Genomic DNA, 14,818 nt, shown 5'->3' with positions numbered 1-14,818 from the left:
ACTGATAGTATTTCTTTCAGTAATCATATTAATTTTACCCATTTAACAGATAAAGAAAAAAGGTATCCATGAGGGCAACCCATTTGTCTTACTACCCATGGAAACTTTCTATCCAATCACAGCTATCAAACTGGCTATATGCAATTGTTTCTTTAGGTTGTTGGGAATGCCTGGTATTCATTCATTCTGAACTGAGGGCCACATTCAGGGTTTCATGGGGTCTGAATGAGTAAATTCTACTGCATTCCAAGGTGCAATCAGAATCAATTTTGAGATAAAATATTTCATTGACACTTTCCAAGTCCACCTTAACTCCTTGAGATGGATTTTCCTTTTCTGCTCAGGTGTTTATTACTGATTGTGCTCTTCATTCCTCCCTCAGCTTATGAAAATGAATCCTCAGGATACCCTATCTCAGTGTTATTTATTCACTAATATTTATCAAATCCTAGATACTCACTTTGGTACTGGGCATAAAGCAGTAAATAAGAAAAAAAGCCTCCATGCTTTCACAAAGCTTACATTCTAGTTAGGGGAGTATAATCAACAACCAAATGAATAAATATGTAATAAGGGGTCAGATAGTGTTACATTCTGCAAATAAAAATAAAGCCTTTTAAGGAGCACAAAAGATTCAACCCTAAAGTTTCTGCATAGAGACCTGGTACCTGCTATTACCAGAGGGAAACACTTCTAACACAGATTAACACAAAGGACTTCTGAAATTATTCCTGTCTTAAGCATGAGAAAGCAAGTAAATTTCTTTATTGTAAACAAAAGTTCAATTTCTGCAAAGGTTCAACTTTGTCCCTTTTTATTGGATTAGAAATCACATTTTAAAAAAATTAAATAATATAAATGTTGAAAAAAAAGATAAACAAATTTGTTTTCTTCTCCTAAGTAAAATTGCTGTTCTTTATCCTGTCCATAAATGCGTCTTTAGTGGGAGCAGCCAGCATTCCACCCCGGCAGGGACTTGAGGAGATGTACCATCTCCCCATCTCTGTGACTTCCATCCACTCTTCCCTCCACCACTCCCTAATTTGTTGGTCCATTGGTTCCCCACAATCTTAACAGACCAGATTTCCGCCCTCGCACACAGTTTTCTATCTTCTATATATGTATAGAATCATACACATTCAACTACTAGGGCATGTATCAAATTACCGTCGTATTTCTTGATATATCTGCTTTCCTCTATTAGATTACAAACCCTTTAAGGGCAGAGTCTGTGCCTGTCACTGTAGTACTCTCAGTACCTGGCACAATGCTTGGCGTACACTGGGAACTTCACAGGTGCTGAGTGAGTAAAGGAATTTAAGTTTTATCACTGTATCAACAGAAGTCCAAGTTAAATTAAAAATGCCCGGTTCTTATTTAAAATGAATGGGACTGGGCACAGTGGTTCATGCCTGTAATCCCAGCACTTTGGGAGGCCAAGGTGGGCGGATTACTTGAGGCCAGGAGTTCGAAACCAGTATGGGCAACATGGTGATATCCCATCTCTACTAAAAATACAAAAATTAGCTGGGCCTGGTGCTTTGTGTCTGTAATCCCAGATACTTGGGAAGCTGAGGCACAAGAGAATTGCTTGAACCTGGAGGCAGAGGCTGCAGTAAGCAGAGATTACACCACCACACTTCAGCCTGGGCGACAGAATGAGACTCTGTCTTAAAATAAATATAAATAAATAAATGAAATAAAATGAATGGATTCAAATGCAGGGGAAGGAATATTCATCAGCAAAAAATATGCATACTTACCCCTTTCAACAAGCTCCTGTTGTTCATCCAAATTGCTGTGAAAACAGGAAAAATAAGTTTCTATATTCTCAAGAAGCACAGAATTCAGTTGGTATTTAACTTATATTTAATGAATACATTGAAGGGAAAGGAAGGAAGTCAGGGAGAAGAAAAGGAGAAGAGAGGAAAGGAGAAGAGGAAAGGAGGGAAGGCAGGAAGAGAGCCTGGAGCAAAGGGAGGACAGAAGGATGGGAGAGAGGAGAGTCAGAGAGGAGAGAGGAGGGTGAGGGAGGAAAAGAAACAACCAAGACTTGTTTGCTAAACTCACATAAGTAGCCAAATGATTTTATTTTAAATCTTCTGTTTTTCATAAGATGTGGTTGTTTCTGGCCAACGAAACACATTAACTTCCCCAGACATCTACCTCCTTTCTTTTGCTTTCGTCACTCCTAGATCCCTCTGACCCACTTTGTACTAAAAAACACACACGTTCTTTTCACTGGTTATTATTAAACAAGTCCACAATATTATTAGTAAATTAGGAAAATAACATTAATGTTTAATTCAAACCAATAAAACCATACTAAAAGTTTTTGATTAAAAGTTCCGTCATGAAGTGGGCTTTATGCTGTCTTCTCTCTAGTTCATGTATTTCATTTAACTGGTTCCCTCACTGCCATATGGATATGTGTTTGCACCATTACTACTACCATTATTATTTGAAAATTCATAATCAACTCTTACCAGGATCTTTTCTTATGTAGATCATAGATTTTATAGAGAACAACAAGTAGGGCTATTGATGTCACAATAATCAGAAATGCCAGAAATGCTATCAGTGCCTTAGAATTATCTAGAAATGAAAAATAATACATTCAGAGAACCATTGTCAAACAACTTGCTAGACTGGTTGAATAATCACCTCCAAAGTATTTACATTTTAATATTTTTCAATTTATTGTGAGGTTTGAAAAAATAAACATTTTAGAATAAGGTCAAATACAATAAAGTTCTAATTCTGTGATTTTGGCCATATTGTTTAGAACCAATAAAAACATTTTATATTTAAGGAGAGTAAGAAGAGAAGAACAATTCTCTTTCTCTTGATTAAATAAAGTTCTTTTATAAGACACATTTAAATTTAATTCTCTTTTTTCCAGACACTTCAGTTTGAAGGGATCAAGGAGGTAATCCAGTTATTATAATTTTTGGAGACAAACTCATATAGTTTAACTTCGTATGCAGAAGAGGGTAGTCTCTTAAGGGGATGAGAAAGACTTCTACTTCACAAAGATAAACCCTCTTACCTGTTCATTGAGGTGTAAAATCAATTCAAGAGACAAAAATGGTTTCATTCTGTAGTTAGGATAAGACTTACCCTGACTTAAATATTCACTAAGTTTAATGTGAAATCCTGCCTTTTCCTAAGGAAAGGGCATAGAAGAGAGGGTGTGTTGGAAATATCTCCAGTATATTCACCTTTTCTTATGTAGTGAAAATGCAGCAAAATAATGCGGTGACTTAAGAGCCTCAGCTCCAGAGCCAGACTGCTTAGCTTCCAACCCTAGCTCTACCACTTCTTAGTTGGGAACTTGGCCAGATTTCTTATTATCTTTGTCCCTCCTTTCCCAAAATCCTAAAATGTGACTAAAGGTGTTGATTCACAGTAAACACGTAGCACGGTGGCTGGGACGTAGTAAGCACTAATTATTCACTATTCACAAAAAATATTTTTGGCCTTTGGTCGTCTGCCAAATTCAGCTCTAGGCACTTAGGATATCTACAAAAAGAAAAACAAGAGTCCTGTTCTCATAGAACTTACTCTCTAGTGAAGAAAAATAGATAATTAATAATAAACAGAAGAAATAAGTAAATGGTGAAATAGGTTAGAAGATAAGAAGGACTGTGAAGATAAAAAGGAAGACAGTCTGTGGAAATGCTACAGAATATAAGGCAGAAAAAAATATTAGTTTTCAGGAAATTTGCATTCTCTTTGGGGGAAACAGACACCAGAAAGGTAACTGAACAGACAAGCACAGTGTCTTACCCCTGTAACCCCAGCACTTTGGGAGGTTGAGGTGGGTGGATCACTTGAGGCCAGGAGTTTCAGAGCGAACTGGCCAACATGGTGAAACCTCATCTCTACTAAATATACAAAAAAATTAGCTGGGCATGGTGTGTGTCTGTAATGCCAACTACTTTGGAGGCTAAGACATGAGAATTACTTGAACCCAGGAGGCAGAGGTTGCAGTGAGCCAAGATTGCACCACTGCACTCCAACCTGGGCGACAGAGCAAGACTCTGTCAAAAAAGAAAAGAAAAAAGAAAGGTAAGTGAACAAATGAAATAATTATGTATTTTTTCATATAGTCTGAAAAAAATAAGTAGGGTGATAAGGAAGTAGAGGGGACGTATTTTATGTATGGTGAGTGGAGGCCTTGAGCATGAGACAGTTCTTCCACAACTGGAAAGATGGAAATGACTCTACCAAGCAAACAGCTGCCAGAAACAGTTCATCTCATGATCAAAATTTCTGTAACTGGGAACTCATACAAATAGGAATATTGAAAGTAATTTCAGATAGAGACTGTAAGACCTGAGCTTGAATTCAGGCTCTGTCATTTCTTTGACTCATAGAGCAAATAGATTAAATTATCCAAACTTGAGTTTCCTCATATACAAAATAGAAATAATGTTATCTCCCTTAACGGGGTATTTATACTGCTGGCATATATAAAGATGGATAGATAGATGAATGTGAATATATAGGTGGATGGCAGTGAACATTTTTAGGCAAGAAGTTCTTATTGCAATAGGCTCCTAAAATGACCCAAAGTGTTCCTTGTCTTATCTCTATCTCAAATTCTTTTCACTGAAATTGTCAATCCATACCAGTGATTACTAGTATACGTATATCAATCAGCATGATTGTTTCCAGATTTTGTGAATAAAAACCTCATCAGAGGCAACATCTAACCTCTAGAACACTCTGAAGTGAGATTTTGCAAGAAACTGCAAATGACTATAAGATAGCATTCCAATCCATAATAATGAATTAGATTAGGTTATAAAAATATTAAGCAGCATAAGACTTTTCTCGATAAACCTAATAATAAAATAGCCAGTCTTCAGATAAGCTTGCATTCTAAGCACACATGTGTTTCCCCCTTCTTTCCAGGAACTCTGCCAATATTAAAGAACTGAAAATGTCGTAGATCTATAATGACAGAGAAAATGAGAGAAGGGAAATTAGAGGTAGAGCAATTTCAACAAGTTGTAGAAGGTAGAAAACAAAGGAAAGGAGGCCACAGCCTAAATCAAAGGAACAGATTCCATTTGCTCAGAATGCCTGAGTCTCAGGTTTGAAAGTGACATATGCAGTAAATGTGAAACATGGGTCAGAACATGGAAGTCAAATGTCTATTTACAGCAACAACAACAACAACAACAACAACAACAAATATCTTCTTGAAAAAATACTACCAGGGAGGAGAAGACAGAAGGAAAATTAAATGAAAGCAGTGAGAGACTCAGAATAAAGTCAGACCCAGTACAGAGAAGGGATGAGGTGCAGGACTAAAATTAGGAGGACACTGTAATTGTCCACATATGCAATAGTTGGACACCTATCTTCCCGTCCTACTGTGAGAAGAACCACTTTACCCTATGACAAGGAGTAGGGTGATTCTGGAGATTAATTTCTGCAGATTAATTGATTGTTGGTGATAATGAATGATATCAGAAAAAAATAAATCAACAATATCATAGGAAATCTCCTCAGTCATCAAGATCTTCTAAGGACCACAGAACATCTGATCAACCTTTCCTTTTGTCTCACTGTGACTATGACTAGACTACCAATAAGAACCAAGCTCTTAAGGAAACCAGCAACACCAAAGGGGAACGCCAAAATAATAAGTCGACTTATGAGTTCTATGACTAATAGACTTGACAAAAGACTATGGGAAGAAAATGCAGCAAAGAATTATCAGATACATAAATCTTCAGGTTACAAAGGTCAATAGCATCCAGAAAAATGGATGAAAAAGATTCAGGGCCGGATTCACACCTGTAATCCCAGCACTTTGGGAGGCCAAGGCAGGAGGATCATTTGAGATCAAGAGTTCAAGACTAGCCTGACCAACATGTTGAAATCCCATCTCTACTGAAAATACAAAAATTAGCCAGGCATGGTGGTGAATGCCTGTAATCCCAGCTACTTGGGAAGCTGAAGCAGGAGCATCACTTGAACCCAGGAGGCAGAGGTTGCAGCGAGCCAAGATTGTGCCACTGCACTCCAGCCTGGGCAACAAGAATGGAGCAAAACTCCCTCTAAAAACAAAAAACAAAGCAAAACAAACAAACAAAAAATTCAGGTAAGACCAAGAATAAACAGAGAAACCTAATATTTCCAGGGGGGGAAAATCTGAAAACAGACCAAAATAAATAAATAAATAAATAAATAAATATGTGTGTGTGTGTGTGTGTATATATATATAATATATATGTGTGTGTGTGTATGTGTATATATATATATATAGAGAGAGAGAGAGAGAGGGAGAGGGAGAATCAGGATGAAATTAGAAAGTAAAATTGGATTCAGGAAAATAAGACAGAAATAATTTTTAAATTCTAAAATTTTTAGCTTAGAATTTTATATCTACTCGATACACTGAACAAGTGCCAGAGTAGAATAAAGATATTTTTATGTATGAGAGAATTGGAATACTTTTTTCTTATACTAGAGTGTATATGTTAGTGAAATCAGAAGGAAAAAAAAAAGTGTGATACAGCAAATCTAAACCAGAAAACTGATGGAGGAATATTTTAAGATGGGGTGTGAGAGTCCAGATCAGAAGAAGAAGAAAGGGTCCCCAGGAGTTCAATTGACAATGACATCAAAATACGGGTGGTGGAATGTTACGCTGGGGAATCCCAACAACACATCTCTAGTAGCTGTACCCTAGTAATTCACAACCCAAGTCCTTTCCTGGAATAGATATCACTATTTTCAAAGTAACTATATTATTTATCTCTTAGGGTAATGATATTGTGAGCGGAGAGTGAATACAATGTTGTCTCCTTTGTGGAAAAAGGATGCGGGCTAATTTTTTTGGCTCCATTGACCTGGAAACCTGATAAAAGTGGAATATTAGCTGGTTACCAGACAACATTGCTAATGGCAAAATGACCCTTGATTGCTAAATTACGCCTGAACAGGGAGTGCTATATATGAACTCTATTGTCCTCATGGGAAGTACTAGCTTTGTGTTTCCCTGAGTGCAGTGCTCGCTCATAACTGAGCACACCCTCCCCTGTCGGCATGTCTGGAAGCTATGCCCATGGAAATAGTATAAGAAATACGATTCCTTTTGGAATGCAGCTCCTACACCTACACATGTGGTCTCATTCTCTCATATCTCAGTTGTCTTTGAGAGTGTCATAAGAAAAGTAGCTGGATTACTGCGTGCACTGCTGCAAGGGTTCCTGCTGCAAGGATTCCCACTGCCAGGCTCCCTTGCTAGCATGCTGTGCTTTCTGTCCTGTGTCTTTCCAAGTGAAATAGTTCCAGATCTGGCCTATTAAGATGTGAGTGTGAGATGTTCAGCTGAGTCTATGACCGCTATAAATTATTTACAATTTAATAGGAAAGATTCCATGAAGTCATTTTTATTATAAAGATATTATAAAAGAAAAAGGTAATGTGGAGATAAAATCAAAGCTATATTGCTGGATTTTTTTTTTGACATTTAACACAAAGAGGTTTTGTTTCATAAATCTGAGCAGAAAGAACTACAACTTTACAGAGGGCTTAGTAAAGCAGTTTGGAAAATAAGCTGTTTTTATATTTTCTCTTTTGACTTTGCATTCATATCAGTGACTGTGCACATGCATATGTATGTAAGAGAGGAAGACCTAGAAGTGGCAAAGATAGAAAGACCTAGAAGTTGCTGACAACAAAGTACATACAGTTTAAATAATTCTATTTACAATGTTAACCGGTAGAAAAAGCCCAAAATAGCATACTAGGTCTCCTTCCTCCAAAGGCTCAGATCAATTGGTAATGTTAGTAACTCTAGAAAGAGCAGTATACAATATTGCTTTTACATATATATGTATATATGTGTATATATGTATATATGTGTATATATATGTGTGTGTGTATATATATGTGTGTGTGTGCGTGTATATATAAATATGAAGGAAACTATAAGGAGACCCAAAAGTAGAAATGGTTAAAAGTGGTTGCCTGGCAAACAGAATCGTGGGTGGGGAAAGTAACATGCAGCTGTTATTTTCATTATTATAATGAAATTTAATCATAAGTAATTTTTTCATGTACACCTTTACTTTGATTAAAATATTTTAAATATCAATGATAAACATTTACATAACTATATTGTTATTAGGGAGGGCTTATCATAGCTTCCATTAGGTAAATCAAGACAGACTTATATCAAAGGCCCACTTCTGCTAAGCATATGCTAAAGAGACAATAAAATAAACAGATAATCTAAAATAGTATGCAAAAAATGTTACTAACATAATGATATTTCATAAACATAATCATAATTTAATAGTTTGGGTATATAAATCCTCTTATAAATTCAACAATCCTTTAATAATTGGATCTCCTAACTTGAATTTAAGATATTGTATTTTAATATATTTAGCCTATATATATATGGTTTTACTGACAATTAAAAATATCATATTTATGGAAAAGACATAATTGAAGCATTTAACAATCAAATGTGATTATAAGTGTAAAATAAGCATTTATATATATCTTAATATATATAATAAATAGCCCAGTGATAACTTACAAGATGTTGATTCACGTAAAATAACTGGTTCTCCAGAATATTTTCCATTGTGATAATAGGCCTGAATTTCAGTAACAAAAAGTAAAATAGTTAGTTTTCTAATTATTTCTACATTATATTATAATGTAAAACATATATATTATTTTTCACACCATGCTGTGTATTTACATTAAAAGTATGCTGATTTGCTTTAAAGTTAAACTTCAAGGTTATGTCGGTATGTTGTCAAATATATTTGAAAGACAAAAAGATATCTTATCTCACTTAGCAATAATAATATTAATAGTTATTAAACAATTATTAAATAGTTATTTAAAAAATGAAACTGGATGAAGAAATAAAATCCAATACATCAAAATGTTCATAACTAAAAGTTAAAATTCACTATTAATAGGCTAATATTTCATTTAAAAAGGAAATTCAACCATATGCTGTTTACTAGAATTATACATAAAACGCACATACTTTTTTAATGGCCCTGAAAAAATTTACTATATAGGCATAAGGATCATAAACACCTGTGTCTCATAAAAAGTAATGCAAATAAAGTGAAAACAATTTAAAGTAATGCAAATAAAGTGAAAAACAAAGGGAAACTGAAAGGAGCCAAAGAGAAGTAAAATCTTTGACCAAAAAAATTTAAGTAAAATATATTTGAATAATATCATTCAAAGAGAATAATAATAAATATAATAAATCTGACAAATATATATCTAAGCTTTTATCCTATGGAGAATATATAATTTACTCAATATTCACAGAATATTCATAAATATCATACACTGAGCTGTAAAAATTATTCTACAAATCCAAAAAGGCAGAAATTGTAAAAGCCAATTAACTTTTACAAATTAATAATTAATAGCAACAAGAAATTAAAGCCCCAGAAATGTAGAAAATCCCTCTTAAATAATGGATATATTAAAAACTCCTCCAAGTTATAACTGCACACTCATTAGAAATCATCAATAATCAAAATGTTTTACTTTAAGAATCATTGATTACATATCATGTGAAGGCCTTCAGAAATTAGTGATAAACAATATGGACATGAGATACAGTCAATCAAAGTACAATCCATAGCCTTTTTTTTCCTTTAGTTTATAAAAATGAAAAAAAAATTACAAGGATGAAAACAGTTTTAATCCGAAAGTCACCTGAAGAACATCAAAATAAATCTGTGGAAAAGAAAAGTAATAATAATAAATCGACTTCATTAATTTGTTAACCAGAGATCACAATGGTGAAAAAGCTGAAATGACTGCTCTCTCATGAAGGTGTAAACACAAAACATGATAGTGGAGACAGAAATAAGCATAAAAAGAAGATACAGCAAGTATAACAAAGAAAACAAAAGACAGTCTTTTGAAGAGTAGGGGAAGAGAATTCGAAACTGAGTATCTCCTAGTTTGAATGTTAAGGTTCTATTTTAATATGATGTAAACCTATATTTTTCCAGAATAACTTATAAGATTTGAAGAATGGGAGAGGCATATTCTAGGAAGTGGGAAGAGCATGGAGTGAGGTAGCTAGAGAGAGTAACACCTAGATGCCTCTTAGAAAATACAGAGAAACCAGTGCACCTGGAGCTTAATGGACACTGGGGAAGCAGTGGGAAATGAAGCATAATATGTGATGATGTGACAATAACAAAATATTTTCTCTACACTGACTATTCTTTGAAAAAAGTATATATGGCACACTCACTCAAAAAGATTAAAATATCTGAAAAGACTAATCCTATTGAAAGAAAATATAAAAGAGTCGTAAAGAATTTCTCTGCATGAAAGGAATGAAAACAAATTTTTCAGGAACAAATCACTCCTATACTATTTAAAGTTATAGAGTATAGGCTTCGCACAGTGGCTCACGCCTGTAATCCCAGCACTTTGGGAGGTAAGGTGGGCAGATCACTTAAGATCAGGTGTTCCAGGTCAGCCTGGCCAACATGGTGAACCCCCGTCTCTACTAAAAATACAAAAATTAGCCGAGTATGGTGGTGCATGCCCGTAATCCCAGCTACTTGGGAGGCTGAGGCAGGAGAATCGCTTGAACCTGGGAGACGGAGGTTGCAGTGAGCTGAGATCACGCCACTACACTCCAGTCTGGGTGACAAAGTGAGACTCTGTCTCGAAAAAATAATAATAAAAATTTTTAAAAAGTTATATGATATAGAAAAACTGGAACATATAAGCAATATGTTTATCAGATCAGTGTAACCTTTATACCAAATTTAATAAGAATGATGTCATCCAACGCCTATGTCAACAACATCTCTACTCACTGAATGATCTCCTTTTTGAATATCTACTAATAAAGACAATAAAATAATAGACTTGATTTCAATAATACTCTGAGAGAGTAGCACACAATGACAGAGCAGGGGTTTTTCTCTTAGAATGTGACAATGGTTTTGCATCATATAAACAAATCACACCAGGCCATCACAACTATGGCATCATCTATCATAATGCCATAAAAATCGATAAAATCTAACCGACATTTCCAGTTCAAAAACAAAACCAAAAAGTTTATAAATAAAAAAAACATTTCTTTAAGTGATAAAGAATATGGGCCGGGCACAGTGGCTCACGCTTGTAATCCCAACAATTTGGGAGGCTGAAGCAGGCGGATTACTTGAGGTCAGGAGTTCCAGACCATCCAGGCCAACATGGTGAAACCCCATCTCTACTAAAAATACAAAAATTTGCCGGGTGTGGTGGCAGGTGCCTGTAATTCTAGCTACTCGGGAGGCTGAGGCAGAAGAATCACTTGAACCCAGGAGGCAGAGGTTGCAGTGAACTGAGATCGCACCACCACACTCCAGCCTGGGCAACAGAGCAAGACTCCATCTCAAAACAAAAAACAACAACAACAAAAAAAACACAACAACAAAACAAAACAAAAAAAGAATATGGAGTCATTTGTCAACATCATATTAAAAAGTTAACTATGGAAATTTCTATTTAACAGGAATAAAAGTGACAGATACATTTGTTTAAAAATAAAAAGGGGAATTATGTAAGACTTAAAGTGCTGTGAAGAAAATTAAAAGGCAAATTATAAACCGATAACAACATTTATTACGCATGTGACAAAGAGTTTACTATCACTAATATTCAAAGCATTTCTCCAGAGAAAACTGGATAAAAGAGGTAAAGAATAACACACAGAACAATAAGTAAAGAAACTTCATTAAAATAAAGTTTTTTACCATATTTCAACCCCCAAATATATTTCATACCATATTTCAACCTCCAAATAAAGAAAAAGAAAGGCATATTCAGTGTTGGTGAACTTCTCAAGAAGCAGTCATTTCATGCACTGATACACAAGGACAATTTGGTAAATTTTATAGAAAAAAAGTTACATATCCAAAAAATCCCAAAATACGTATACATTCCTTCTAACCCAATAAATGCATTATTAGGAATTTATGAAACAAATTATTAAAGACATATTCAAAAATTTTGCTTTACCAATAAGTGTGTTATTTGAATGTTGTTTATATTAGAGACCAACATAGTTATAGTTAATAGAATATGATGAAGCCATACATAGAATATTTTGGTCATTAAATACTACACAGTAGTTAAATATTTAACATAGAAAGGTGTGCATGATATAATGATGTATTAAAAATACAGTTTACCAAACTGTATTCTGAATGTTGATAATACATGTGTTAAATGCATAGAAATGTGTATGCTATGAAAATATATGTACAAAATATGATCAGTAGACAGTGAGATAATGAGTATTTTAAATTCTGTATGCTCACTAGTATTTTCTAGGATTTATTTCAAATATTTTCTAATCTCAAGGTACGTGTGAAATTTTGCAAGTGAAAAATTCCACATTAATAAAGACAGAAAGCCAAAGTAAAGAAAAGGTAGATTTGGTAAAGTAATAATCTGTTGTGCATAAAGTGTTGTGCTTCTTAACACAGAAGCAATAATTTAACTATAATTAAGTCGTATTGAAGTTCTAAAATATTCCAATGAAACATTTGCTTTACACCACTGACTTTAGTTATAGGAATAAAAATTTTCAAGTCAAAAAATTGAGACTTTTTAAGTATGATTCCATTAACATCAGAGCTTCTCAATCTCATGTGAACAGTGATCTTAAAGTTATTCAAGTACTATGAATCAATCATTATCATGTATGTTGGTACTATAGTAATGTAGAGAGCATACTTTTACCTTAAGATTGTAGTATGTTGAATATTGAAGATTGTTTACAGAGAAATCGCACTCAGATTGTGACAGATTTCTAACTAGAGTATTTCCAGCTTCGACTTCCAGAAGGTAAAGTTCAGTGGGGCCATTAACGTCCCTGGGAGCCTCACACTTGACACGCATACTATTATCTGATGTGGAGACAATCATGTTCTGGACCTGGCTTGGAGCTATCAAAATGAAGAAAGATTTGTCATTAATAATTTAATAGAGGCATGTGTAAATTATTTGACAATACTTGGATACAGTATAAAGTATTTTAAGTGTTAGCTTGGGGATTATAAATGAGAAAGTTATGATAGTACATAAATTAAAAAGCAATATAGAAACCCTGAAAAATAAATCACTTATTTATTTGGTAAGTATTAGCATATAGGTTGTACATGAAGCCATGTGAGTTATTGCAATCCCTGAAGGAGAGTGTGTAGAATTAAAGAATAGAGAAAAAGGGAGCGGAGTGGGGAAGAGAGGGAGTTTTGTGAGAGGAGAGGAAAAATGTTGTTGATTGGGAAACCTCTAAGGCCTATTATACAATCCAGACCCTCCTTTCCTACAGTGCTAATGTTATCCTGCTAAACTCCTAGATGGGTTCTTCAGGAATAGAAACAAATTGTCTGCATTTTCTGTGATATAGAAACTCAAGAAAACAACAAATGCATAGAGCTCCAGGACCTGAACTTTCAAACCAAAACCTAAATGACCTTAAAAGTGTTTCACATTCAGCCGCAAACAGCACATTTCTTCACAAATACAGAGCTCGTTAGGGTCTCTGGAGCTATAGATGCTGCCTTAAAACAGGGCATTTCTTCTTCCCTGTCCTCGATGGAGGTTAGCAGATCTAGCTTTCGGCCTGGAAACTATGGAGAGATTATACTAGTGGCAAGAGCCAAACGCCATTGAAAGGAAATCTTAAATGGATAACGTGACATAAAATAAAACAGTAAGTAGTTGAGGGTAATGAAGAGAAGAAAATGTTAATAAAATATTATATTTTATGAAATGTTTTATCAGGTGAACAGAGGTCAGTAGGCTAATGCTTTATGAGACACTGCTAGGTTTCTGATTACAATTAATATTTCCAGATAGTAAAGACAACAGCAAACAGTGAATGTTTTAATCTAAGTTGGTTAGGTAGTTAACTGCTTGAAATTTTACAAACTGACGCCAGTTAAGATGCTTTTATGCTTTGAATCCAGGATAACGGTTTTCTGAATTTTTTGATTTTACATGTTTATAAGCCCTAGATATTAACAAATGTGCCAGGTAAATGTTTTAGCTAGAATAAAGATAGAAATATTGTAGGCTCGTAAGTTCATACTGTGTCCGGAATTGGTGGGTTCTTGGTTTGGCTGACTTCAAGAATGAAGCTGCGGACCCTCACAGTATTACAGTTCTTAAAGATGGTGTGTCTGGAGTTTGTTCCTTCTGATGTTGGGAGTGTTCTGAGTTTCTTCCTTCTGGTGGGTTCGTACTGGCCTCAGGAGTGACGCTGCAGATCTTCCCGGTAAGCGTTACAGCTCATAAAGATGGCATGGACCCAAAGAGTGAGCGGCAGCAAGATTTATTGCAAAGAGCCAAATAACAAAGCTTCCACAGTGTGGAAGGGGACCAGAACAGGTTGCCGCTGGCTGGCTCAGGCAGTCTGCTTTTATTCCCTTATCTGACACCCACATCCTGCTGATTGGTCCATGTTAAGGAGAGCTTATTGGTCTATTTTCCAAACCTTGAGCTAGACACAGTGTGCTGATTGGTGTATTTACAATTCCTTAGATAGACATAAAGGTTTTCCAAGTCGCACTAGACCCAGGACAGTTCAAGCGAGGTGAATGTGGGGCAGAAGTGCTGGGGAACCTGGTGCAACCTCCGCAGCTGCTGGTCCGGGTGCTAAACCCCTCACTGCCCTGGGCGGGACTTGCCAGCTGGCCGCTCCAAGTGTGGGGCCGTGGAGCCCGCACCCACCCGAAACTAGCACTGACCTGTGAGCCGCTGGCCTGTGAGCGCCGTGCAC

General features: G+C 35.4%; 1 protein-coding gene across 10 annotated transcripts in view; it reads right to left on the bottom strand.

Annotated features, from left to right (window-relative positions):
• The window catches only part of PTPRC (protein tyrosine phosphatase receptor type C), a 122,401-nt gene that overhangs the window by 26,486 nt on the left and 81,097 nt on the right, over positions 1-14,818 (bottom strand). For 9 of the 10 annotated variants that reach the window (XM_005540329.5, XM_045394459.3, XM_005540330.5 and 6 more), the window contains 4 exons: positions 12,775-12,980; positions 8,570-8,630; positions 2,487-2,595; positions 1,764-1,798 (listed from right to left, as the gene is read on the bottom strand). In XM_005540329.5, coding sequence (XP_005540386.3) covers positions 1,764-1,798; positions 2,487-2,595; positions 8,570-8,630; positions 12,775-12,980 — 411 coding nt within the window. Of the gene's footprint in view, positions 1-1,763; positions 1,799-2,070; positions 2,176-2,486; positions 2,596-8,569; positions 8,631-12,774; positions 12,981-14,818 lie in introns of those variants that run through there. The other variant, XM_074031956.1, reaches the window with a different exon arrangement.

The sequence above is a fragment of the Macaca fascicularis genome, chromosome 1, assembly GCF_037993035.2.
Source record: "Macaca fascicularis isolate 582-1 chromosome 1, T2T-MFA8v1.1".
Taxonomy (NCBI): domain Eukaryota; kingdom Metazoa; phylum Chordata; class Mammalia; order Primates; family Cercopithecidae; genus Macaca; species Macaca fascicularis.
The sequence above is the reverse complement of the archived record's forward strand: the minus strand, read 5'-3'. Positions and strand labels throughout refer to the sequence as shown.